General features: G+C 39.6%; 4 protein-coding genes across 5 annotated transcripts in view; 1 reads left to right on the top strand and 3 right to left on the bottom strand.

Annotated features, from left to right (window-relative positions):
- kcnq1.2 (potassium voltage-gated channel, KQT-like subfamily, member 1.2) overlaps nucleotides 1-6,413 on the bottom strand; it is a 184,973-nt gene extending 178,560 nt beyond the window's left edge. For both annotated transcript variants that reach the window (XM_073472223.1, XM_073472224.1), the window contains exons 1-2: nucleotides 6,230-6,413; nucleotides 3,432-4,098 (exon numbers count right to left, since the gene is read on the bottom strand). In XM_073472223.1, coding sequence (XP_073328324.1) covers nucleotides 3,432-3,910 — 479 coding nt within the window. In that variant the 5' untranslated portion in view covers nucleotides 3,911-4,098; nucleotides 6,230-6,413. The remainder of the gene's footprint in view (nucleotides 1-3,431; nucleotides 4,099-6,229) is intronic.
- A 1,951-nt stretch (nucleotides 6,414-8,364) lies between these two features.
- mrps35 (mitochondrial ribosomal protein S35) lies at nucleotides 8,365-18,143 on the top strand. Its single transcript, XM_073472897.1, has 8 exons — nucleotides 8,365-8,507; nucleotides 9,690-9,742; nucleotides 9,877-10,044; nucleotides 11,386-11,446; nucleotides 11,569-11,708; nucleotides 13,437-13,546; nucleotides 13,640-13,709; nucleotides 17,627-18,143. Exons 1-8 carry the CDS (start codon nucleotides 8,375-8,377, stop codon nucleotides 17,894-17,896), a joined length of 1,005 nt encoding a protein of 334 aa, XP_073328998.1. The 5' UTR covers nucleotides 8,365-8,374; the 3' UTR covers nucleotides 17,897-18,143.
- A 714-nt stretch (nucleotides 18,144-18,857) lies between these two features.
- Nucleotides 18,858-22,228, bottom strand: LOC141001691 (uncharacterized). Its single transcript, XM_073472846.1, has 3 exons — nucleotides 21,893-22,228; nucleotides 21,658-21,792; nucleotides 18,858-19,804 (listed from the first exon to the last, which is right to left on the bottom strand). Exons 1-3 carry the CDS (start codon nucleotides 22,110-22,112, stop codon nucleotides 18,966-18,968), a joined length of 1,194 nt encoding a protein of 397 aa, XP_073328947.1. The 5' UTR covers nucleotides 22,113-22,228; the 3' UTR covers nucleotides 18,858-18,965.
- Nucleotides 22,229-25,342: 3,114 nt separating this feature from the next.
- LOC141001400 (transcriptional enhancer factor TEF-3-like) overlaps nucleotides 25,343-26,553 on the bottom strand; it is a 32,974-nt gene continuing 31,763 nt past the window's right edge. Inside the window, exon 11 of the mRNA XM_073472468.1 lies at nucleotides 25,343-26,309. Within this exon, the coding sequence (XP_073328569.1) occupies nucleotides 26,196-26,309 (114 nt within the window). The 3' untranslated portion in view covers nucleotides 25,343-26,195. The remainder of the gene's footprint in view (nucleotides 26,310-26,553) is intronic.

Genomic DNA, 26,553 nt, shown 5'->3' with positions numbered 1-26,553 from the left:
CATTGAAAAAAAATACGAAATATAAAGAGTTCTCACGGCACCACATGAAAGAATTTTATCTGTTTGCACAACTGAAATAAAAACCAATGAATCACACGCTAGTTTATTTTCTTTCCCATGATTATTGAATATTAGTACAACATTTCAGCTATTAGAAACTTTCATCTAAAATCATCTGAATCTGTACAAGCTTTCAAATAAATCGACTGTAAAAGAAAAGGCCTATTTTATGAATCTATGCATACCACACATTCAATGTGTGTTATCCCACGACCTGTTGATTAGACAGATGTTCTAAAACAGCCAGATGGAGTGATGATGAGCACATTTTCTGACATATAAGCCTGTGTGAGCCAATGTTTGTGTATTTCCCTTCATTATTTTATTTCTTTTGCGATCCACCCACATTTGCACATCTGTGTATGAGTGTATGTTTGGTAGATGCATGCCTGAATTGCGTGCTGGAGTACTGGCAGTTGTGTAAATGTTGCTGATCCTGGCTTCAGCGCGATAAAGGCAGTGATGAATTGAGCAACCACCTGTGCGTGTGTGTTTGTTGTTTGTCAGCGTGTGTCATCCTAATGTAGAGCAGGCCTATTAGAGCAGACCAATTAGGGCTGTCATGAGTGCTGCATACGGCCCTTTATGTCACCCCTCTCCCCTGCCAATCTTTAAAGAGGTCAGGAGAATAGATGGCCACCAGCGATAGCCATCGACAAGTAAGAGTTACTTAAAGGAGTGTCAGCGAGGATCAGTCAGAAGGGTTTAATATTAAATGAAGGACAGGCTCGGGTTCGCTCTCCTCTGTGGGGGGAGAACATTAGAGCCTCAATTACTGCTGGGACGGATTATCCGCAATACAGGGCACACAAAACACACCCATACAGAGAATCTCAGCTGTTTCCATTCACCTTTGGTTGACAAAGGTAATGTCTTAATGAGAAAGACTAATTGTACTTCACATCAAGCTCAATTTCACACTAACAGAGGTGAAAAGTGGTCGGCATACGTGCCATTTTTAATGACTAAACATTAGGCCGAGACTTTGTTTAAATGATCAGGTAATTTGAAGGCAACTGAGCTAAAGAAATGTAGAGGGGGATGAATGTGTTTGGATAATGGATGCTTTGGAAGGAACGGGACCTCTCTGAAGTCTTTGATATTGTTGCCAGAAGTTGCATAGCAGGCCGAAAACACTCCTGGTTATTCTTGGCCACAGCTGCCGAGCTGCTGAGTCACGTCCACAAAAGTGAGAAACTGTGTTTTAAGTTGTGAACATATGAGCAGAAAAACTGATGACAGTAATGCTCTATATGTGCTCAAAACTCGCCCACTCATCATTACTGTTTCTCTCGGTAATGATGCATAGATGATTAGCTTTTACAACTGGAAAGGCCACTTACAGCTAGAGTGTCTAATATTCTTTAATGATTTCAATTTTTGGAGGTTTAAAAATCATTTTTTTACACATATGGGACAGCAATGGATGTGTTGCTCCACTTTGTATGTAAGGGACGTTATAGTCCAATTTGTCTACAATACGTGTTATGTCACATTCACATTACATGTTTATTACCTCATGGGTGCAGGTGGAGGGGACAGTGGTAGAGTTACAGGTGAGAATGCTGCCAAGCCAGTGACCACAGTTCGAGACTGCTTTTGAACATTTGTAAATGTGAAACAATTGGATCTTTTTGACGAGGGACCTTTGCATCTAAACATTCATTCTAGCTGTGTTTGTGGCCACAAGAACTACCATGAATAAATAATAGTGTTTTTTGTTCCTGAATCTAACCAGACCATAGGCACAGCGTAGAAATGAAAAGGTTTAACATATCCATGGTTTCTATAAACATACACTGCCAACATTTATTCTGGGGATTGGGTTGCAAAAGGTCACACATTTGCACATCTTACTGGCAAAAATGATCATATGGAGCACATCTTGAGAATGAAATTTTAAAATTGACCTTTACTGGTGGTAACAATCTGTTCCCTGTCTGCACTGCGGGATAGCCATAATAGTTCAGAGGATAATAAATGGGAAACTAATGTGGATACTACTCTGGTGTAAAGGCTACTGTGATGTTATAACTAGCCATTTCAGCAAATCTACTCTCCTGACATGGGCCCAGGTGTACACACAACATGGTACCGGGTATGACAGGTGCCTTTAAGCCAAATTCTGGATGCATATGTAACCATAGCAACAGTAGCAACTAATCTTCCTAACGCCCTTCAAGATGAGTTGGTAACAGAGAGATCAGGATGCTGTGTTAGCATGTTTTTCTTCACCCACACTACATGTAACCATGAGGAAAATGACACAGAACAATATGGTGGCTGTAGAGGTGCAGTGCAGAAAAATAATGCCTTAAAAAAAGACAACTGTGAGGCATCCATGTTGTCATTACCCAATGTGTAATTCAGCTGAAGTTCAGAAGAGGCATTTCAATTGAACATCTTTCATTATCATTCATATTTTCATCTAATCTGGTCTAAATCCATGGGCTCAGGGCTTACCATGACGTCTGGGACTAAACTCTGGGATACTTCAGAGATCATAAGTTCCTGTCGTCACATATAAGGGGAGTTTCATTTTCATTTTTGCTTTTATTGTAACACTGATAATAGTTTTTCTCTCACACTCATAACTTCTTTAATTTGGAAACCTCCTGTGCTAAACAATTTAGAAATAATGTCTAAACGAGCACAGACTAGAATTTAAAATATGAACTTTTTTCTTTTCGCTGTATTACTAGTATTAAGTATTACCAGTATTAAGTATTACCAGTATTAAGCAAGTGCTAGCCACAATCGGGATATACTTTCATTTTGGATGTGACGTTAAATCCAAATTCTGCAGCATGGTCCTTTCCGGTCATTACACCATGGTAAAACACTCCAACTTATCTAAGCCCAAGTATATTAACACCAACAAAGGAGAAACAGTGTTCCTATGTGTCAGTTAAATAATTACTCATGTAGGCTATGTCTCAACTGTAGGTCAGCATGTACTCCTGGCAGGTCAAGTTAGCAGTATCATGAAGGAAGCTCCGTGTTTTATGCATGAGGTTGTTGATTTGTTGACTGTAAGGAAGTGCCGAACAGAACAGGCTCATTCGAGCCAAAAGTGTGGTTGACCAGATGACACTGACCTGCTTCAACCACAGACAGCCAGCAGGCCTCTCCTTTTGTTACTGGGAACCAGAACCTAATACTGGAGGGAGCAGCACTAGATGTAATTAACGAGAGAGGGATGGAGCCACCTAAGGGACACCCCACAGGTCTGTGTGGCTGAAGTCAAGACAGTCAACTAGACTGTTCATTGAACTTTGAACAGCCTTCAAAGCTGATTTAAAGGTTTTTACTTTATGTTAAAGACATGGTTGTGCTGAAATCAGTATACACAGAACCATACAGGTACTCACACAAGGAAGTGGTAGAGGAAGCATTTCAGTCCAGCAGGTCTCTCTAGGAAGTTGTAAACATCGCCCTGCATGCTAGTCTTGATGTAAGGGCTCTGGAATTCCTTCTGATGATGCAGCCAGCTCGACCGAGGCAGAGGTGGAGGGACAGAGGTGATAGAGGGCTGGCTGTGTATGGTCCTCGGCGCTGGGTCCTTTGTGTCCGCTGGCGAACAGCAGGGGATGCCTGATCCATTATTCACCGCTGTGGGGTCCAGTTCCAGTGAAACAGGAGAGTAGTGGCTTCTGTCAGGTACAGGAGCCAGTAGGACAGAGCGAGCAGTAGTAGTGCCTCCAGCAGCCTCCATCTCCTGCTCCAGGCCGAGTCTTGTGCTGGCATACCCATTGGGCCTGTAGCTTATGAAGGAACTCGCCATCCTGCTGCCATAGTCGCGTTGCACGTGGCATGTCGTGTGAAAAGAGTGCGCTCGCCTTTCCCCCATGTTGCCCCACGGGATGGTCAAGTTCACAGAGGACCAAAGGGGACTTTAACGTTCTGGGAAGTCCTGAAGGTTATGACCAAGATTCAGGCAGAAGGGCTGAGCCCGGCAGGAGAAAATCCTAGCTAGGCATGGCTAGCTACCTGCTGCAGAGAAGAGCTCTTGCTGCTGTGTTGCATGTGTGTCCATACCTGCAGTGGAAGAAGTGACATGAGTCAAGCAGATAGTATGACTGAAAGTAAGCCCTGCCCTCCATGACCAATGACCTTGTTAATTTAGCATCTGTCATGATGAATACAAGACGAGGACACTGTATAGCTTAGATTCTGAACCAATAAAAAAATCAAAACAAAGAAAAGTTTCATTTTTGACCACTGTATAAACATCTGCTACTGTAGCTGCTACAGATGACATTCAAGCACAGCAGAAAAATATTCTTACTCCAAAAGTATCATGAGATTAGAGTCTGGCAAATACTGAAGGCATGTAACTTTTAAACTGCTACCATACAAGGGTCAGAGACCTATTGTGCTGAGGGCAGTGATGCCGATTAGAGCTTCTCATTGTGTAACAGTCCTGCTTCTTGCTTTAAGACATAGAATGTGTAGCACCGTGGGTAATCCATGTTTGTGAAATTAAAAAGAGAAGGAACATAGAGGGGATTGCCATCCGTGAGTAAGAAATCCTCGTGACATTTCTGTGAACTTTTGCAAATGGTAGGCTATTACACTGTGACCTCTGACCTGTGAAAATAATACAAGAATAAGAGGCATGTAATATTCCCAGAGCAGACACATACAGAGTTAGAGTGGCAGCGACAGGTCAGAACACAAGGCCTTTTTCTGCCGACACTCTCTGAGGATTTACTACTGTAAAAAACAGCATCCGGTTGTATTGTGCTTGATGGATGCTAGTTTCCCATCTGGAAAGGTACAACAAATGTGCAGCATGCACTCTGCTAACATTTAGAGAATATAATCCAGTGTGTTCCCCAGCCTGCAACACATTTCGGGGCCACTATGGCTGCAATGTGACCTTCCCTAACAGCTACAAAAAAAAATATGTCGCATCACAGAAGCTTCGTCAACGTGCAAGCAGGTGAAAATTAGACCGATTAAAGTCACGTTAATTATTGTTTTGCAGCTTTTCTTTCACCTTTGTCTATGTTTTCCCCTTGCAGTCACATTGTTAAAGGTGCACTATGTAGTTTGGGGACGAAATTTTATCAGAAGCAAAAGATCCTCCTTGGCTGACTTTTTACACAATAAACAAACTCTCTTCATTTTCATGATCAAATAAACTGACCTTAAAGGAAAACACAGTTTCATACGGTTTTACTTTGTTTATGTGGCAGACCCTGCCACCTTTCTAGCTTGAAACGGTGTTCTGGGGGACTTATTTTCCTCTGAAAACAGCTTTTTATTCAGTTTTGAATATTAATATTCTAAATATTAAAATTCTGAGTGATAGTCCCCCTGAAGGATGTCCCCTTCCACTGCTTGCCTTGGAAATAGACTTAATGAAGTAAACTAATTATGCGAGTAGTTTACTGCCTGAATTGTGCAATGGGAGCTCTGGATACATCCTACATGTTGTGTCTAATATAGAAATACCTCATGTCTGCAAATGACAATGAACCTGAAACTAGGCCTGGAGGGCATGGACACTTGACAAAAACACTTTCCATCCGCCAAGTAAAAGCAAATTCCACTCTTTGTTGACTTATGAACAATTAATTAGTAGGTGGGTCAGTGTCTTCTCTGGAAAGACACTGACCCACCTAGTGTGATAGATGTTGACTAAAAGGATCGGAAAAAGTCTCAGGAGGTAAGAGAGGTAGGCTAATTGGAGGCAGTCGCCCCCATCCATGTCTGTCCTCAGCTATGGCTGAAGTGGTGACAGGAGCCACATGCTGCTGTCTCCATGTGTGTAGATAGAGTTTCTACCTTTAAAACCACACAGTCATGAGACACACAATGAACTGTCAGACCTGCATAGGCTACTGTGGGACTCTACAGTTACACAGTATTGTGTGACTTTTCCGTTAAACTGAACCGACCCCCTGCATGACACTTATCACACAAATTAAATGGCAGCATGTGGGTTCAAATAAAGTAAGAACACTCAGCTTCCGTCCACCAAAACACTTGACTCGTTTCCTCTTTGTATCCTGAAAACATAGAGGTGTGTTTAATGACGCTGCATAATAAAGTAAATGTTAAGTCAATATTTGCATCAATTAACGCTTCACGTCACTGTCAGTAGCCGAGCCCTGCAAGAATTACACAGCAAAACGTGTCAAAGCAGCGTGGCTAATCTTACCTTTAACTCCAGAAACACATCAAGTTGATATCGCTGGTAGATGCTATGAAATTAATCTCACAAGCCAGGTCACAAGTTCGGCTTTTTTGTTGTCTTCACTAAAAACGAGATTAAAATAATTAAAATAATTTTAAACCTAATTTAATAAGTTAAAACTGACCTTCCATCGATAAAAAAGACAAACCCTAACATCGAGAAGGCAAGGACAGCAGCAGCCTCCCTCTAATCGGCTGCTGCCTGCAGGACTTGTGCCTTTGAAGTGCATCACAGTTTTAGCTGGACGAATGCTGCGTTCACGGGTTAGCGGAAATGTTGTAATCACTACTTGACAAAATGTGATACCCTGGGGGGTCGCCAAAATGTTAAAATGGCATGGTAGTATAGTACATGTAAAGTAGTTAAATGTTTTTACGTTTTATGTTTTTAATCCATGATAGAATATATGATGTGATAATTATGTGTGATAGCTGTCAATGTATGGTTTCAGTGTGAATTTGTGCAAGATTTAATATTATGTGGTTTCTAACTGTAGTGAGGCTGCAGCTATCAACTATTTCAATCACCAATTAATCAAACATCTGCTTTTTGATTAAATAATCATCTTGTGTTTTCAGAAAATGTTTAATAATGCCCATCGCAAGTGACCTGATCGCTTTTATTAGTTTTCTTTTAAACAAACAAGTTCTGTTTAAATTGAGTGTTACTCGACATAAAGCCTACACATCATGGCAAATGTCTGTTCAGCAAATTAAATACCACCATATGTTGGTCATTAGGATTGTGGCTCTAAATTTAGTACCATCATATGGTGATAACAATGGTAGAATTGTGGTAAATTAAAAACTAACACTGTAAAACATAACCTTTTTGCCACATGATTACCAAAATATTCTGATATGACTTTCACACATTTAGTCCGTGTCCAACAATACTTTAGCAAGGTTGGATTACCAACCATGCAACGCAGGCAATTTACCTTGGGCTCCAGACTTTAAGCTCCAGATATACTGTTTTTTAGTTGCACACAGTAAAGCATAGGTAGCATAATTTGATTAATGCATTTTTTCAAAAGAATATGCAATAATAAGGTACATTATCAAACAAGGTGGGTTCTACATTATTATGTGATTTTGCGGCCCCGTTTTGTAGGAGCGCCATATCAAAATCTAGTCTTATGAGCAATATCCTTTTACTTTACAGCCCATGAGCCCTCATTCTTTATAATCCTGAATACATTTTGAATTGTTTCATTACATTACCATGCAGTCCTGATAGCCTACACAAAATACCATGGGGCCATGCCATAGGTGAAAGATCAACATGGTCCCTGAAACAATGTTTGCCCAGAGGTCCCCTATCAAGTTAATCCAGCCCTGCACTTCAGCATTGTTTCCTGGGTGAACTTCTGGGTCAGTACCTATGTAGGCAGATGTAACTGCATGAAATCGAACATGTATTTTCCACTACAAGAGCAAGAAATAGGCTACAGTTGTCTTAAAAGTACTAAGGAGAGCAAACATATCACCACAAATAAATAAATAAGACAAACCTCTTTGCAAACATACCACACATGCAGGCTCTTCTTTTTTATTTTAGGTCCGTTGATGCCATTTTATTTACTGTCCAACATTTCCGCCACTCCTTTAACTCTAAGTAAACTCTGTATGCTTCTCAACATGTTGTTAGTGTAAAAACGTCCTCATAGTAAAAGTGTACAAACTGGTTCCATTACTTTTCTGTCAGCCTGGGTGTGTTGTTTCCATGTAGTAGCTCCAGGGACATTTTTTACGATTTTTACCTCTGAAATATGATTTTTCTGATGCATCTAAACGCACCACGTGTTTCAAAAAGCAGCAGCTGGCGGATGGACAGAGCCAGACAGTCGCTGGTCGTACAGACAAAGCACCAGTAGTATAAACACAAATGAAGAAGAGTTGTAGCCATTATTCTTAAGCAAATTGTTTTTCTATCCTTCTTTATTAAAGTGACCTCCGCCTGAATGAAGTCCCGTCACACATCAAGAACAGTGCCACGATACCTGTTTTCACCCTCAGGGGGCACTACACACCAATGTTACGCTGCTTTAAACGTTTCGCAATTCTTGTGGCTTGTCCCTCGTTGTTTTCCGTAGTCACTGTCATAAACATGGCTTCACACACAAGCAAGGCATTTCTGTCCCTAGGTCGAATAAATGTTCACGGTCTTGGACTTCAGAGACCACTGAGCAGGGTCACGTACGCGACAGCTTTGTCTATAAATTCTCCTAACACGAATAAAGGTGAGTTTCACTGTCGCTGCAAATTAGTTCACGTTAATTCGGAACCATAGCTGCATGCTAAGCTAGCTGCTCGAGATGCAGCTACCAATGCGAGTGGAGGTACTTCCTATGTCCTCTGACAGCCGTGTACTCAGCAGTAGGAGTGTCTGAACTGATACATATGGTGGAGAAACAGATTTGTTTACTCTAGCGATTTGTATTTGTCTCCAGACTGTGGTGTGGGAGGTCTCAGGGGTCGTTGTAGGGTCACATGTGTCTATTTTAGTGATTTCGGAAGGCATTTTCTTTCTTCCACCAGCATCCACAGGAGATTCAGACAAGAAATATATGATATTTTCTTGTTAAATTATTAAGCAGTTGGTCTGAAAAATGTAAATATCATAATTTCTTCATGATTTCCTGAAGCCTAATGTGAAGTCTCCACAAAATCAAATGCATACTCTTCATATTCATTCTCATTTAAGGAAATAAGGTAGCAAATGCTCACAATTAAAAAAACCTGGAACTAGGAAGTGTTTAATTAGAAATGACTTGATGACAAAAAGTGACATATTAAAATAATCTACCTAATTGGTATATTGGCAACTTGTTTAAAAAATTCAACTAATACTATACAGCTCTAATAATTAAAGATGTCAGTACAGTAGAGCCTGATCAATATATATCCATGAGCTGATATTAGCTTATAACAGATATATCGGTGTCGTCAATGTTGCTACATATGTGGCTGTAAAATATCTGCCTCTGTTACACATCTTTGTCACAAGTTTTTGATGACCATATTTGAGGGCAAATGTAAAAATTGTGTGTATATCAGCTGATAAATCAATGTTGGAATGTTTACATCCTAATATCGGTATCGGTTGGTCGCTACAGCACTGCAAGAAGCATAAAAAGTTAAACAGAGGTGCAATATGTGATGCATAATTTTCTGGAAAATGCACCTGTCATATACAGCATTAACACATGGCATCTATTAGTAAGTGTATTGTTTGCAATACAAAGTGTCACAAATTAAGTAAATCAGATGGATGGATACAGAGAGTGAGACACTTGAGAAATGAGATGGTGTGAGTAAAGTGTCTTGTATCTGCAGATAACTGTGTTAGCAGCATGAAATTGAATGTGGTTAATGCATTTTGGACAACTCTGTGGATGAAACTGAAATATTATTATTTTTAGGCCTTCCTGAAAGAGGTGGTAGAGGATCCTTCCTCAGAAAACCCAGGAGAGATGTAAGTGTGCAGCTTTTGTGTCAGATTTCCAAGGCTGAATATAACAAGATGCACATAATCCAAAGGTTTTTTTTAATTGTAGTTGTAATAGCCACTGATGATTGTAATAAATAACAGCGTATCTTTTGTATCAGGCAGGGGAGCCCAGGACAGAAAAGATGCCGGTGGATCAGGACTGGACTGCAGTTTACCCAGCTGCAACCCCCTTTAGACCAGGCTCTGTCCCCCTACCTGTGAGGATGGGCTACCCTATGAGGGGAAGCATTCCTCCAGAGAAGAATGGCAACTTGGAGCTAATCAAGGTTAGACCTCGTCGCTTAAGTGGGACCACGATAAACAGTATGACATAAAAATACATTTTAGCACAGAGAGATGCTGGATGTTTTAGGAATTAAATAAGGGAAATGGATTACCTCCTCAGACAATTAAGAACTACAGATTCTCATTTATTAAGTACTGAATTAAGTTGTAGGGCTACTTGCAGAAGCTGTGGGCTTTATCTGTATATATCTCTGTATATCTTAGCGTTGACCTCTGAGTATTCATTACGACTAGATGAGTTAATTGATGCAGTCCAGTGCTCCTTAATACTGATGGAGCTCATTTTGTTCTGCTGCATGGCTCTGTGTCAGTGCCCGGATTACTGAGCTGCTGTGTCCAGACACCAGCTGCTCCATCTGGACTCAAGCCACTTGCAGATCTGCTACTTTTACCCGTCACAGCTGGAGCTCTGCCGTGCACCCCAACGATATTGATTTCATTCTCTCAGTGTGCCATCACAGGCTAAACTGCTGTGCATCCCTTACTTATGTTTGATGTCAGGATTTTTTATTTTAATTTTTTTTACTTTTTTAACCATACCTTGTAGTCTATAATAATTGGAGACATCAACATTTTTAACTGCATATATTCGAATATATGCTAATAAATGCTTGATTTTCAACATATCTGGTGTTTCATCTATATAATCACCCAAGTAAACCAAAAATCTTTTAATATTTGAAATGAAACAATCCCATTGTCACATGTGTTTGTATTGCTGGTGTTGAAATAAGCGAGTACTAATTATTATGATCAAAGCATACATTCAGAATTAAGATGAATAGCTGTTAAAATATATTGATGAAGGTTCTCAGTCATCCAGGTCATGGTAATTATAAGTGCTGTATCACAGGCAATTGGACTTGTTTCAACAGCAAGTCCAGTTGCCTGTGATACAGCACAACATTGTGACAATATACATTAATTGCTGTGGTTATAAAGGAATTCTATAAATGTTATTTTTACCAATGCATTTGTTAAGATCATACAGGTTCCAACAGTCCTGAAACTTTGGTTTAGTAACCCAGAAAATGCTTACAAAGCTCTGAATTTGATTCGAAAAAGCATCAAAGAATTAAAATTCAGAGAATCTGGGAATTTTATTTTGTCGTCGATACAGAATAAGCAATTGCATGTATTATTTAGGATCTTTTAGTCAAAGGAGAAAGACTACTTTGTTTACCATCCCCTTTCAAACTAGTGTAGGCTTAAATCAGTCATGTAAATTCTGTACAGGACTTTTTTAACTGCTCATGTTTCCGTGACATGAGCAGTTGTGCATTTGAACATTCACATAATCTCTTGCCCCTAATCTCTTTCAGATACCTAATTTCCTGCATTTGACACCAGCAGCCATCAAGAAACACTGTGAAGCTCTAAAACGTAATTTCTTTGTTAGATAAAAGCTATTTCATATTTTGTGGTGGTGTTCATCAGCAAAATATTTTGGCACAAATATTTAGGCTTTTGTAGCATTTGAAAAAAATGTCTTTTTCTGCTCTTAGCATTCTGTACAGAGTGGCCCTCTGCCTTGGACACTGATGCCAAATGTGACGAGCACTTCCCCATCAAATTACAAAGTACCGACTATGTCTTTGCCGGCCCGTCTGTCAGAAACCCTTCGGCTCGTGTTGTTACGCTCAGAGTAAGTTTCCCTGCTATTATATTTTTTCTTTACAGTTTGACCTCAGCCAAGTGTGGAGAAACCCAACATGTACAATGAGATTAGGGATTTACAAGGCTTCATAATCACCAGCTGACATCCCTGTGGTTTATCTTGAGAGACATTCATTGTCCAGTGACCTCAGACATTAGAAATTATGCCATCAAGTCTACAGAGAGATTATAGTCCCAGACAATTAGTTTAGATTCAAACAATTGCTGAAGCTCTGTTTTTGCTCCTGTGTTAGTTAATACGTTCTTGTGTGTTACTGAGTTCTTAGTTTTTTTAAATATCTTTGAACAACTTTATATTTCACATAAAAAACTTACAAAATGTGTAATCATTGACATAATTGTTGGGACATTTTGATATTTCTCTTAATCCCCCCAGAACACTAATCCATCAATATGCAATCCTCCTCCCAGACCAGAACCACACATGTAACAAACACATAACAACCACAAAGATTTATGCTGAAGACTCCTTCCAAGTACTTATAAGAAATATAATATTCAATGAAAAAAAATATATAAATTGAATCACTTTTAAAAAATGATTTATCAAAAGGTAATTGAATTGAACAAAATACTCATTCTCCTTGTCCTTTTCATAATGTACCTAATACAACTCTGATTCCAGAAAAAGGTGGGACGCTGTTGTTCTTCTCACTTTGAGTGTTGCAGGCAATCATATTCTTAAGTGTGTATATATCCTAAAAACAATAAGGATCATCAGTTTTAACAATAAATATTTCGTTTTCTATTGTATTCAATTGAATATAGGTTAAAAATGAAATCTTGCCTTAGAACACAAATACTCAGGAATGTAAACAACCTTTAAGAAATTGTATTTTCCCAAGTGTAAATGTGTCACCTTAACCATGAATCACCAGCCATCTGCTCCACTGACACTTTGTCTTCGATTACATCAGCATGGTAGGAATTATTCAGACATTAATCCAGGTGGATTAGGCAGAGAGATAGATTGGAGAGCAAATCTCACACAGTAAGGTTTGGAGCAAGTGGACCAAGACCCCATTTTCAGTTTTCACAAAAAATCATTCAATCTTTGAGTGATGCACATATGTCCTAGGTTTATTTTGTTATTTATTCAGGCAGAGTGAAAGTGGTGAGAGAGACTGAAGAAAATCCTGTGGCAGGGATTGAACCTGGAGATAAACCGAACCAGTTTACCATCTCTGTGCACATCTGTCTAGCCACCTCTGACCTCACCTTTGTGTTGTCAGTGGGTGAGGTTTATTACACAGAATACATGTTCACATGTACCTTGTATTTCCTATAAATGCAATTTACAGAATTTGTACATGTCAGAGCCATGAAAAACAATGTAATCAAGGACTAATCTCTCTTTTCCAGTTCTACATTGTGCAAGGGGCTTAAGGGTTATTTTTGTGAACAGCGTAAAGGCCGTGATTTCATCTGTAAAAAGGAAATAGTATTTTAATCAACACAGTCAAAGCTTCATATAGGTTAGAAAAAAAACAAACATTTCTTTTGTTCTTAGTTTGGGTTGTGGTTTTATTTAATCTAAAGAGATAAGAGATTCAGACAGGGCATATAGCATTTAATGAAATCACATCTGCCCTAATCTTTTTATCTTTGTGTATTTCTCTTTACATCAGCTTTATGTGGAAAACCTTGTACCTAAACTGTTGTGTTTCTGTTGCGGTGATGTCATTGTGTCACGCAGGTAAAGGTGTCCAGTTTGAATCTGGACGAACACGCACGCAAGAAAATGCTCAAACTTGTTGGGGAGAGATACTGCAAAGATACCGATACTCTCACCATCACAACTGAATGGTAAACACTCCTTCCTTACGGTGGACTGATATGATAAAGTGAGAAAAATAAAACAAATGACCTTAACTGTCTTCCCCTTTGTCACTCTACCAGCTGCCCTTTGAGACAGCAGAATCTGGACTATGCCATGTACCTGCTAACTGTCCTTTACCACGAGTCTTGGGTAAGTTGAATGTTGTTTTTTCTCTACTCTGCTGTGTCACTGAACTGATTTCTGTCATGACTGAAGATGACATTCATTCTTACTTCTAACCAACTCTGTCAGGGCATAGCTGAGGCCCTGTCCACATGTACAGGGGTATTTTCTAAAATGAAGCTTTGTCTATGCATTTTGGCCTTTCGTACACTTAAAGAGGATTTCAGTCCTCTAAAAATGGACCTTTTGGAAAACTCCTTCCAGTTTGGAGATATTCAGAAACAGTTTTACAGTTATTCAGGTATTCAGTTTGTACATTGACGGATTGGATGTTATATTGTCTATATTAGGGAGACATTAATAATACAATGATGGACAAAAACTGCTGATGAAAATGTTTTAATAAAAATAGGATTCTGTGAAGAGCAGTCATGTTTCACTGCCTCATTCATAGTACTTTTTGTAAATAAGCAACCAACCACAGCGTATGCAGTCTGCTTCCTGTTTACACCAGCATGCTCGTGCCCAGTGTACATGAATAGCCACTTGAAGGCGTTTTCAGGTGTGTTGATATTGATGGAGATTATTCCCTGAAACAGTGCTAAAATGCTCATCCGGACGTACACAACCCAAGTACGTGTAAACTAGGCCTGAGACACCTACCTTTTTACCGTCCACTCTCGTCACAGCTCTCCTGCGACTCCGGTCTTTTTTTCCTTAGTCTCTCTCTTTTTGTTTACTGACCTTTTAGTGTTCTTTCAACAAGTATCCATTCATGTAGAGGCTGGTTGCTCTCTGGCATTACTTGCACTGATGACCTGCAGTCACCTCATTGTTTTGTTGAGATCAGATGAACAATGATACCTGATCTGATTTGTGTAGCATGCAATATAAGAGGGGATATCAGGGCCTGTATTAACTGCAGGACCCTCACTTGATGTATGATGTAGTAGAAGTCATTTGTATCGATGTGAAGCAAATTATATCAAAGATTAAACTAAACATGTAAATTCTACGAAATAAGTCAAAACAATTTGAATCTTTTTTATGAATATATTACCAGTTACTCATAAGTTTTTAAGCTTATAGCCTTTTTTTAGTTTTCCAATGAACATTTTTGTTTCTTTCCTTTCTTACCTTTTACTTGTGTATCTGTTGATCTTGGTGGCCAACTGTAACCATAAAATTGCCCTTTATTGGATTGATAAAGTTGTATTGAATTAAACCTTCAAGCCGCAACTGTACGGGTTATTTAGCTATAGTATCATTGGATTAGCAATGAACTGGCACAGTGTGCACATTAAAATTGCTTAAAATATGAGGAAAATCATTATCATAACATATTCTCCAAAAAATGTTGCAAAACAAATATTACAAAAATGTCTTTGGTAACATTTCCATATGGCTAGCGACATGACACAGTCCCCTTTTTTTAACAGGGGAATTTTTGTCCATCTTGCTCTGTGATCTGAGACACTAAGCCCATTAGGGAGGTATCAGACTTGAATGGGCAGCAGGATGGCAAACAGCAGCATTGTCCAGTTGACATTTCTCAACAGATGGGGGGGAAAACAGACACCCTATCAGGTGTTGACCCTGATACTCATTCACATTAAGCCAGCCCTGCCACATTAGAGAAGTCTGCCACAAGGTGCCAGCCACATAAAGGAAAATGACTCCCCTTATTGTGTAACCTTCGCCTTTAGGAGCTTTTCCCGTCATGGTTTAGTCACATTAAAAAAAAAAAGAAGTTCTCTCAGTTGGGAAAGGTGTCTGTGCCAGGAAGCAGAACACTGTCCGATGCCCTTTTGGGCACACAATGGAAGGCACAGTGCTTGTCCAGCAGGCTTGTGGAAGCTGTGAGAGTGGCGTAGCGTTCAGGTTGTAACGCTAGCCCACAAAGAGGCCAATTGTTAGCAGCCACTGTGGTGATTTTATCTCCCCACTCAGGGAGATGGACCTTCCCTGCTAATTCCAGTGTGTGCTAATCCAGGCCAGCGTCGGGGCTGACTGCTCGAACATGGAGGGGTTTACCACTAGAGGCACTCCATCTTTGTTTGTGCTTACATGCCCAACACCTGTCCTTTCCCCTGACTGAAAATATAAATGTTATTTGGCAGGTACATAAACAGGTGGCCATTTGTCTCCTGGTGTGTTACCAAACATACCGTCTGTTGACCAAACCACTTAGTGATAGATGCAAAGACAGGAATTGTGTCACAGCTGTCAACACTTTTGAATTAATTAATTGTGCATATAATATTAAACCCACAACGGCATCAGGAAAATGCTTGGAGCTTTGCCAGTAACACAAAACATAAACTGTCAACCTTTTAGTTAAGTATAACAAACCTTCCCTCCTAAAATCAAATTACATTCACATGATAATCTGCAGATCTTCCTTTTTGTGGCGAGGCACGCTGCTGAAAATGTTTTGATCCAAGCGACTCATCCCAAGTATCTAGCGCTTCTCACTCACTAGGGCTTGGACTTATTCCAGATAGGATGTTATGTGGATCAGATATGTATAGCGGTAATGACGATCATTAACCTCAAACACCTGGAGAGCAGGAGAGCTGAGGCTCTGCCGCTGCCCCGGCTTAAGCTGCCGCACAATCGGACGTATTGTTCTCAAGGGAATGTGATGACAGCTAGACAGGCAGCGGACAGAGGACTACATATGGAGAAATACTATCTCTGTGAGAGGAGCATCAAAGAAGGGGTGGAGGGTGACTGAGGACCCCCATATTTGACATCTGTTGCCATACTGTGTTCCAAAATGTAGGCCGAGGCAGATCCTATGAAAAAATTAATATCCTTTTATACCCTGAAGGAAAGAACAAAAACTTACACAATTTAGCACTGAAACTAGCTGCGTTTACATGGAGCCCAATATTCAGATTATAGTCCAAACAGAATAAAAATGCTCCATACAAACACCTCAATCGGAATAAACCCAAACCAAAAGAAATTTCAATCAGTTGCAGAGGGGTAGTTAAAACCTTTTCATAAAATTAGATTTTTTTTAAAAAAAAAATGCATTCCATGTAAGTGATATGTAACCTGATTACTTTCTGGCTGCATTCTTGCTCCGCATGCCAGCCGTCTTGACCAAAGATGGCGGCTTCTAAGGTAAACTGGTCTGTGGAAAGTTTGTAACTCTCTGGCAGACCAGTTTACCTTAGTTATCCATCTTCAGGACAGGGAGCTGATCAAACACATGCCAAAAAAGATCAAATATCCAACGAGGAAGAGGAATGCACCAGACCCATTTAATCAATTGACCCGAAATCTTTAATCAGAATGATTTGAATTGGAATGAAGAAATATTGTCCATCTACACACAAAGCTACTGTTCACATGCACAAATATTCCAGGTTTCGACCTCATTCTGACAAAGAAAACATTTCCTACTAAGCTGTTTACATGGCTAATGAAAATTAATAATCCACCTAAATTCCTGTTGACATTGAGCCATGCGTACTCCAATTAATGTGCCCTACCATGTCGTTAACACATCCAAGTAAAAATGAAAAGAAACAGCTGGAGTTGCGAATCATTTTGCTTCTTTGTGTCAAAACAAGAAGATTTTTCAATCTTTCACTCCTTTAGTGTTGCAGTACTTGTACACAAGTCTTTTATAATGTTTAAAAGTAGGCGTGTTTCTCCTTCCAAACAGAAATGTGGACTTTTCTTTTGGCAAACTGCTATGTTATAACAGAATACTGTAGGATGTTTACATGAGCAGTGTCAAATTCGGAATATTGTCATATTCAGAAAATTTGAGAAATATTGGTGTGCATGTATAGTCACTGTGTTCAAATTGCTGTACCACACATAAACTGTTGAAATCTATTGATACAGATAGGTCAGGTTGGATAAGTGTTTCATTTTTAGTGTGCATTTAAAGGTAACAAATGTGTTCTGTTTTTCTCATTTGTCAGAAAACAGAAGCCTGGGAGGCTGAGAAGAGTGTGGCAGACATGGAGGAGTACAGCTGGGAGGACAGCCCCTCCCAAAGGAATATCTTGGGCATGCTAGTACGCATGAAAGTGGCCGGGGAAGGAGAAGGCGAGGAAGTGCGAGAGCAGCTGTTGGGAAGAAAAGAGGTGCAGGAGTATAAGGACTCTGTCACAAGGTTGAAGAATGAAGGAGAGAGCGAGAGCCACATGCTGCAGTACAAGGAGGCCGTCAAGAAATTGCTCGACCTGTAGTACAGCTCAGTGTACAAATGTATTTACATGAAGATGGTGACCAGGAGCAGCAGGGACCCGTGAGAGGGTCCAAACATTTTAAATACCTGTTGGCTCATGTTATTACTGTTCCAATGTACATCTGGATATTACATCCTCAAGGGTCACAACTTATGTATTTATTTTTTCCGAAATAGATTTACTGTCATATTAAGTGTATGATGTTGTCTTTAATACAAAAATAAAAGTCCAATCTATGCTGTTGAAATTGGAAAGTTGTGCTCATGCTCATGATGGGTAAATCCTTTATGTATAAAAGCCTTTTTCAGTCAGTTCCTTCAGCTCTCATCCCACTCTCGTCACTATCGGCTCGAGGAGTGGCACCAGAGTGAAAGGATGCTTTCATTTCAAAGCAGGTCTTTGAAATGTACCTCACCCTTCTTAAGGAGTTTTGGTCTATGGTGCGTGTACTTTCAGGTCAAAAGAAACCCAATGCACTGTGAAGATGCGCTGGACTGCAGGAGGGTTAAACACCGAAGGCAAAAAGTAGTCGCACAATGTTGACGATCTGAACAACCCTTGAATTGTAGCTGTCCTTTTTTTCTTGGAAGCGCCCATTAAGTCCCACTTAAAACCAGCATACACAACTGGTCCAAGTCTTTGAGGTTTGGCAGCAGCATCGGTTAAAACTCATTGAAGTGCATCAATATGTAGGTCAGCCAAATAGACATCATATCGTCTTTCTTAAAGCAAATTGCTGCGGTCAAATGCATTGGCCGACTTCAGCTCTTTGTCGAAAGTCATTGCGTCACGAGTAAAACCAAAATCATTTAATCTATGTTTGGTCATCTCATCTAAGCCATAAAATATCTCTGCCTGTTCAATTTAAATATACAGAATTGTAACCTTAATACATCAGTTGATGGTAACTACATTTCCATTCCAATCTGCTTAGATTAAAGCAGCATCATATGTGGAAACTAATAATTTACAAAACAGCAGACATTCTTATTTATGTCAAATGTCTTTTCATCCTGGATTCCTTCATTAAAAACATTGCTGTAAACAAAACACAAATGTTAATTCCAGCTCAAGTGTTTTCTCTGACCAGCACATACTTAATCAGACGCATGGAGCCTCTTTTCCCTCTCCACGATGTTCGGTACCGTCCCATCCTCTTCCTCTGTCCTCTCCAGCTCACTACTAGCAGGATGGAGCAGCAGCAACTAAGCAGCAGTGTGATGCAGATGGCCAATGCAACCAGCAAAGTGTGCGCAGCTACATGCCACCCAGGCCCCAAACCCTCGATGGTGTCCTCACCACCAACACCCTGTCCTCCCTCACTGCCTGCTGTGTGGTTCTTCCCCAGGTTGCCCTTGGTGTCATTGGGGTATTGCTTGCTGCTCTCTATGCTGCCCATAATGGCTGTGGAAGTTGGAGGGCTGGTGGCAAGCTGGTAGGTGGTGGTGTGATGATGGGTAGGGGTTGTGGAGGGCTGTGCAGCTGTGGTAGAAAATGCAGGAGTGGTGTTGGGATTGTAAGGGCCGAAGGTGGTTGCTGTGGTGGATGATGGAGGCGTAGTGAAGCTGGGTGCGAGGGAAGTGGTGGAGATGGTTGGGGTTGTTGGTGCATCATTCCCTGAAGATAGTGGACTCTTTGGAGTGGAAGATAAGGTAGTTGTGGGAACTGTTGAAGGCTGTCTGGTGGTCTGCGGCGTGGTGGTGGTGATGAGCACTCTGCTTGTTGTAGTGGGGGGTTTCACTGTGGGTGCTGAAGTCAGAGGCAGTGCAGCGGGTGGAGGTGGATGAATGAACTGGCGTTTGTCTGAGGGCAGCGGCTCTGAGGCGTTGACTCGACCGTAGTGGTGGGGTAACACCCGTACATTAGAGGTGAAGTATTTTCCGAACACCAACAGGTCAGGATCCACACCTAGGAAACAAAGAAACTGTTGAGGAAATTGCTTTTGTTTTGTTTTAATTTTCCCTCTTTGCTGACATAGTTAAAGTCCAATTTGTAAGAAAGTTGATTTGAGACTCATTCCCAACTCCAAATTGGACCTTTAAACACACTGGCTTTTTAAAAATGTATCGAACATTTTTTTCATGAATAAAATCAGTGAATTTTTACTCACCTAAAGAATATAATTGTATCAGTATTTAAAATTTTACTGTTATCTAAGTGGTGGAAGAAGTATTCAGATCTCAGTACTTTTTATGCATAAAAAATGGCTCCTACGAGTTCTATACAATTAAATAGCCTATTATACTACTGATACATTGGTGTGCAAGTGTTATTTTATTGTTTATTGCCGAGGTGGTGATAATGTTATCTATTGTTGAGAAGTTGGTAAAAAATATTTTATAGGATGTTTTGTATGTGATGGAATGTAAGTACAATTACTATAGCACTGTATATAAGTACTTGTACCTCACATAAGTATTTCTGATTTGTGCCATTTTTTACCTTCACTACATCTCACAGGAAAATATTGTAGTTTCTACTGCACTACATTTATCTTGACGGCTGCTGATACTGGTTACTTTGCAGACTAACATTTTGCATACAAAACATCAGTCTTGTATAAAGTACCCAAAAGTCATGCTTGAGTTAAAGTAAAGATAACGTGTTAAAATATCACTTTGGTAAAAGTGAAAGTCAACCAAGCGAGTAGTACTTTGGTAAAATTATAAAAGTATCTGACGATAAAAGTACTTAAATATCAAAAGTACACAAAACAGTAAATTATGCATATATTTACATGTATGAACAGTATATATTGTATACTGTGGGTTGATCGATTGTTGACTTGACTTGATTATCCACCCGGAATCAGTGGAGGTTTTTTAAAAAAATTTTTATAAAACTTCTAATAAAATAAATACATTTTAAAAATATGCTGTACTCTGGCTCTGATGCAGCCTGTAATCTGCAAAGTAACTAGTAACTAAAGTTATCAAATACATGTGGTGGAGTAAAAGTGCAATATTTGCTTCCAAAACGTAGTGGAGTGGAAGTCTAAAGTAGCGGTAAATGGAAGTACTAGAGTAAATAGTACCTCAAAATTGTTCTTTAGTACAGAACTTGAGTAAATGTACTTAGTTACATTCCACATTCAACATGATAACGGTGCATCATGTACGTGTTTTGAACTTAAAATAGATTAAACTACCCATCAATAAAAAAATAGTTCAGATCAGCTCCACCTTCATCCACTTCAGCGGTAATATGTTGAATACCCCTGAATGCATCAGGAGGCCTGATATTAAAACAACCACAGGGTTCATTTTTATGGACACTTTTACTTTTGATACTTTAAGTACATTTTACTGGTAACACTTACTTGTACTCAAGCCATATTTTCTATGCAGGACTATGCAGGAGTATTTTCACAGTCTAGTGTTAGTATTTTTACTAAAGTGTAAGATCTGAATACCTCTTCCACCCCTGGTAGAATTTGAATCTGCAGAGTAACTGTTAACTATTGCAGTCAAATAAATGTAGTATAGTAAGATATACAATATACTGTATTTCCCTCTGAAATGTTCAAAGTGGCGGAAAAAGTCAAAATAAGAGCAGTAAGAACCTGAGCAAATTTAGGCCTCTACTTTCTTGCCATAACTGAGATCTAATCACAGGAGTAGTAATGTACCATTAGTCTGTTTCTTGTAGTGAAATGTATTAACATGTATTCTTGAGAATTTAATACAAAGAGACATATTCTATATAACCACAGACAACATGTGATACAGAGTGGCCTTTTTACCCTTTACTTTCCTACTTACCCTTTGTGATGTTGTAGAGAACAACGTTGCCTCTGTGGCTGAGAATGCAGCTCTCCAGTGTCGGACAGTGCAGGTGGAAGCAGTTCACGTTTTCTTGAGTGGTATCATAGTGAAAAATGGCCAGATTACAGGAAACTGTAAGAGGACGGATGATAAATCATGATGTACCGTTAGACATGACCGATAAGGAAAATGCCACAACATAACACTTCCATGTGTGCGTGTTTGGACTCACAGTTTCTCGTCAGGCAGCAGGTGCGGCTGCATTTGAGCGCCGTCTCCTCCTGGTAGTGCTTGAGAAGCTGCGCTCCTCTCCTCTGAGACTCCTCGACGTCGATGAAAATCCCAGGGAAGCGTCGAATCCAGCAGTTCTTGTAGTAAGAGGTCGGTGAGCACCTCGACTCAGTGTGGCACACCACACTCAAAACCGTCAGCAAACCCCATGTGACATTCATTGCGCGTAATGTAAATCAGAGCATGTTAAATGACAACGTCGACAGAGCACCGACATATCTGGGAGGCTGATTACTTGGAGTTGACAGGCATGGAGTGGAGCCAGTGGTCTGGTTTTACTGGTGCCAGTGACTCTCCAGGTGTGTCACAGCTACGCACCTGGAGGAGGTGGAGACCCAGCCGTGCGTAATGTGTCCAGGCTGCACCACGGCAGCTTTTATAGACGCTGAGCAGCAATATGAGTGTCCTTTCTGACTTAATGACACCAGCAGCTTTAAAATGTCAATAATGGATATAGTTTAAAGAGAATACTGTGACGAATATCGAAAGAAACATAATCAAATGTCACTGCAAGAAATATTTTTGTGAGGTTGATCTTAATACACAATCTTCCTCAGCAGACAGTGCTCCCCAAAAGGATAAGGAAGGATAAGTTCACCGAAAAATGAGAATCCAAAGCCATATTGTCACATCTAGCTGACAGGGAAAGCCAGATTATTGGCCTTTAAAGGATAAGTTAGCCCAAAGATGGAAATTCAGTCATTATCCACTCAACGCCATGCTGATGGAAAGTCAGGTGAAGTTTTGTAGTCCACAAAACATTTCTGGAACTTAGCAGCTAAAATAGCGTTGCAGCATTCTCCTAAACAACTGAAGTAGATGGGGACTTGTTTTAAAAAGGTAGAAAAAAACATAAAATGGCTCCATAGCAAACTTGTCTGGTGTAATCCAAGTATCCAGAAGCCCCAAGAGCGCATTTAAATTGTAACAATTTTAGTCAAGCAGCTAAAGTTAAGATTTGGCTTAATTAGGGTATAAACAACAGCTTTTCAAATCAATTTGGGATCTTGGGGCTTGCAGAGACGAGCTGTATGGAGCAGTTTTAAAAACAAATCCCCATCTACTTTATTTATTTAGGAGAATGCTGCTACTCTGTTTTGCTGTGAAGCTCCAGAAATGAATTGTGGACTATGAAACTTAACCTGACTCTCCATCAGTATGGGGATGACTAGATAATGACTGGATTCCCATTTTGGGGTGAACTTTAAGGACTTCTTGCCCTTTTACCTGGGAAAACTGAGATCGAATTGAAGGTTTGTTCTCGACCTCTACAACAATAATTGAAAAATTTAGGCTCAGTAACCTGTATTTGGCTAATACGAGAAGGTGTTCCTTTTATTTTGTCCACCCCTAGGCATGTGTATGGGACCACTTTTTAGCCAAAATTTCATTTAGATTTCAAGACAGCACTGACAAAAAAAAATGCCACTTCAAAAATGAGTTAGAGTGGTGAAGAGTTAGTGAAAATTTGCTGTGTGTGGGGTCTAACAAAAGTCACTATATCCCACTGAAATGTTAGTTGTTAGGTAATGTGTCTTATGTTAAATGTATATATTTTTTGACAAGAAATTAGACAAATATACTCTGTAAGATTTTGAGGTTTTGCGGTGTGTTGTCCCATTGTAAAGTGTAGGATAATGTTCTAACTCAATCATTATTTAAACCAGTGGATACCCCTGTGTATGGGCTCTGAATGGATCTCCACGGTGCAGGTATAACTTCACCACATCATTGCTCTACTGTAAGCAGGAACTAGGCTGAAAATTACAATAACCTCTCTCTGTTCTCTTTGTGACCAAACAAGCGGTCTGTTTTTCAGAGAGGTCAGACATCTGAGAGTGGATTTCCATAATTGTAGCGATCTGCCTAAATTCTTTCAAATGGGATTATCAGAATAAGCCTTTTGCTCCCTGGTTTGGGATTTGCAGCACCGGTTAGGCTCTTTCTCTCACCTTTTGTGAGCTTGTCTCTCCATCACAGTGTCACGTTGTCAGCTTACACCTGGGAGTTGAAGTACCTTTCTGGATAAAGAGCTTGAGGAATGCAGAGTGTATGTAGTACTACTTAAACTGAGGGGGTACCATTGCATTTAAGCAGACTTGGGTCAAACAAAAACATTAATTTGGTGTCAGATTCAATGAATAAGCTTACCTCTTCAAAATGGATATTTGATCATTTTATTATTGCAATTCATAACAAAACATTTTGTTGTTTCAGGGACTTTACATCAAAACATATTAAAGACATACTGGTGGATTATATGGGAACTGAGACTCAGGGTAATGGCCTCCAAGAAAGACTGTAGTTTTCACATTATGTATGTTAAACTCAATTAACCAGCCTGAGTATCTGGGCATTCAACTCGGCTAAAACTGCTGAAGTTGATCTGGATATGAGAAGTGTAATGATGTCTCAACACCACCAGATGGCGACGGTCACTTCCATTAAACACTCACAGTTCCATACTACACACTAACAACTTACAATATACTCTACTTATTTTAATATCTTCTTATTAAGAATTATTATTATTATTCTTATTAAATGATGTGCACAGATGGATGTCAGTTATACTGTGACTTTGGCACGACACTGCCAATTCAAGTTTATTCAAGTTCAATAAAAATATTAATGAAATACTAAGTTGATTAATTGATGAGTAGACTGACAGAAACCTTCTGGTTATGGTATCTTTTGTTTCAGTCGTCAAGCTAAAACCATTTCTTGATTCAGACTCTCAAATATGAAGATTTGCTAATGCTACTTTTCTTTGTTTTTTGTTTTATTATTGTAAACGAAATACCTCTGAGTAATCTCACTGAGGATGTCACCTCACTGAAGTCGAGTTTTTAAATATTTTTTTTTTACTTTGTAGCGTCTAAAAAAATACTGAAAAATACTGACACTAGTTGTAAACTGTAACTCTAAAAACTTACCTATTTGTTTTCTGATACCTCCCTGGAGCTGTATCACCACCATCTACAATCACTTTTAATGATGCTGCAAACAGCTCCTCCATTTCCTTTGTGCATTGCATTATGGGACAATAGTTCCTATCAACAGCACACTCAAAAATTAAGCAGATTTAGCAGGGGTACTGAATTGTTTGAACTCATTTGCTTTTGCCATCCTTGTGAAGCACATCAAGCTATATTTCTAAGTGCATCTTTCCAAGTTAAAGTTAAGTTAAAACTACCTTAATATAACCTGAAGATGTGACAGAAATGATCAAGATGCATGATCACTTTCTTTAGCCATGGAATAAATAATCGCAATAGTAACTAATAGTGCACCATCATATAGGACAAAACTATGCAAATTATGTATATACTATTATGAGTACGCCACATATTGCAGTCGATTGCAAAACACAGAAAAGCAAACACAGACGTTATGTAAGAAACACTTGTATTTTCATCTGACACGTCAGGGCAAGTTACAGTTGCAGACAACCTCTGTAATAAGCTTACAGATCTAAATCTGGTTCAAGTTAGCAGTGTTATTATGTGCCTTTTGTTGTAGTCAGATCATTTTCAATCAAAAACAGTAAGACAATACAAGAAACATTTAACATTAAACATCAACCAAAGTGAATACAATAGCTCTTTTAAATCATTTTAGCCAATTATTTTCATAACTCTGTTAAGAGGACATGACGTGGCACTGTACATAATTACTCAAATGCTCAAATAACACAAAAGATTGGCACCAAAAGACAGTGATATTTTATGGATGTGCATAGGAGGGATTCTCAGTCTACTTTCATCATTTTTCCCCATGGTTATTTATATTTAAGTCACTAGGTGGCACCCTGAGGCTGCCCAACTCCTCTGTAGCAAACATCCCCTGCACATGCATGTGTGTAAAACAATCTAAATTAAAAACAAGCACTAGTAAAATGAGATGAAAAACACCACCAATGACAACTTTCTCATGCAGGTCTTGTTGGCTAGGTTTGGCTCCTTTGGTATAGAGACCACAGTGTGTCATGGTCCTCTTCTGTTTTCTCCTGCCACCTTTCACACAAAGCTTGTTTCAGCTTCCACAATCCCAAATCCGCCTCTTCCTCAGCAGTAGTAGTGTTCCTGGCCATGCTAACAAAACAAGTGTTTCTCTGGGCTCCTGACCGAGTCGTGTGGTTTCAGCTTTAAGCTTACGGAGGAAGTAGTCCATTGTTTAATGTTGTCGCTCACTGAAGTGCTACAATGGGTCTGGAGCAGGTAAGTTCCAACTGTGTAACTGTGTCAGTCTTTGACTAGCCTGTAAATATGATGCTGTGCGCCGTGCTCACTGGTGGATACCTCAAAGACGTAAGCTATGCACAGGAGGGTCTCCAGTGTGTCCCTGTTAGTCACCACCTGTGGACAAACACAGAAGAATGTTCAGTCATGCTGTGGGGGATGAAAACCTGCCTAACCTCGGTTAACCACATTTTTACAAGTTAAACGGTACCTATTCACAATTTACTAGTCTGCACAGAAGTATTTAATTGATTGCATCATGAAGGAGCCACAATCACAGGACAAACTGCCACCTTAAATTAAAAAAAAAACAAGTTGTGAAGGACGACCTCCATCATAGAGGCAGTGGACAATATGAATG

This window comes from Pagrus major, chromosome 8 (genome assembly GCF_040436345.1).
Source record: "Pagrus major chromosome 8, Pma_NU_1.0".
NCBI lineage: Eukaryota > Metazoa > Chordata > Actinopteri > Spariformes > Sparidae > Pagrus > Pagrus major.
The sequence above is the reverse complement of the archived record's forward strand: the minus strand, read 5'-3'. Positions and strand labels throughout refer to the sequence as shown.

Excerpts from the sequence above, each read along its gene's own strand:
- LOC141001691 (XM_073472846.1), bottom strand. The coding sequence starts at position 22,112 with ATGAATGTCACATGGGGTTTGCTGACGGTTTTGAGTGTGGTGTGCCAC. Across the intron at positions 21,793-21,892 it reads CTGCTGCCTGACGAGAAACT|TTTCCTGTAATCTGGCCATT; the intron begins GTGAGTCCAAAC and ends GTCCTCTTACAG. Across the intron at positions 19,805-21,657 it reads TCTCTACAACATCACAAAGG|GTGTGGATCCTGACCTGTTG; the intron begins GTAAGTAGGAAA and ends TTTGTTTCCTAG.
- mrps35 (XM_073472897.1), top strand. The coding sequence starts at position 8,375 with ATGGCTTCACACACAAGCAAGGCATTTCTGTCCCTAGGTCGAATAAAT. Across the intron at positions 8,508-9,689 it reads TTCTCCTAACACGAATAAAG|GCCTTCCTGAAAGAGGTGGT; the intron begins GTGAGTTTCACT and ends TATTATTTTTAG. Across the intron at positions 9,743-9,876 it reads TCAGAAAACCCAGGAGAGAT|GCAGGGGAGCCCAGGACAGA; the intron begins GTAAGTGTGCAG and ends CTTTTGTATCAG.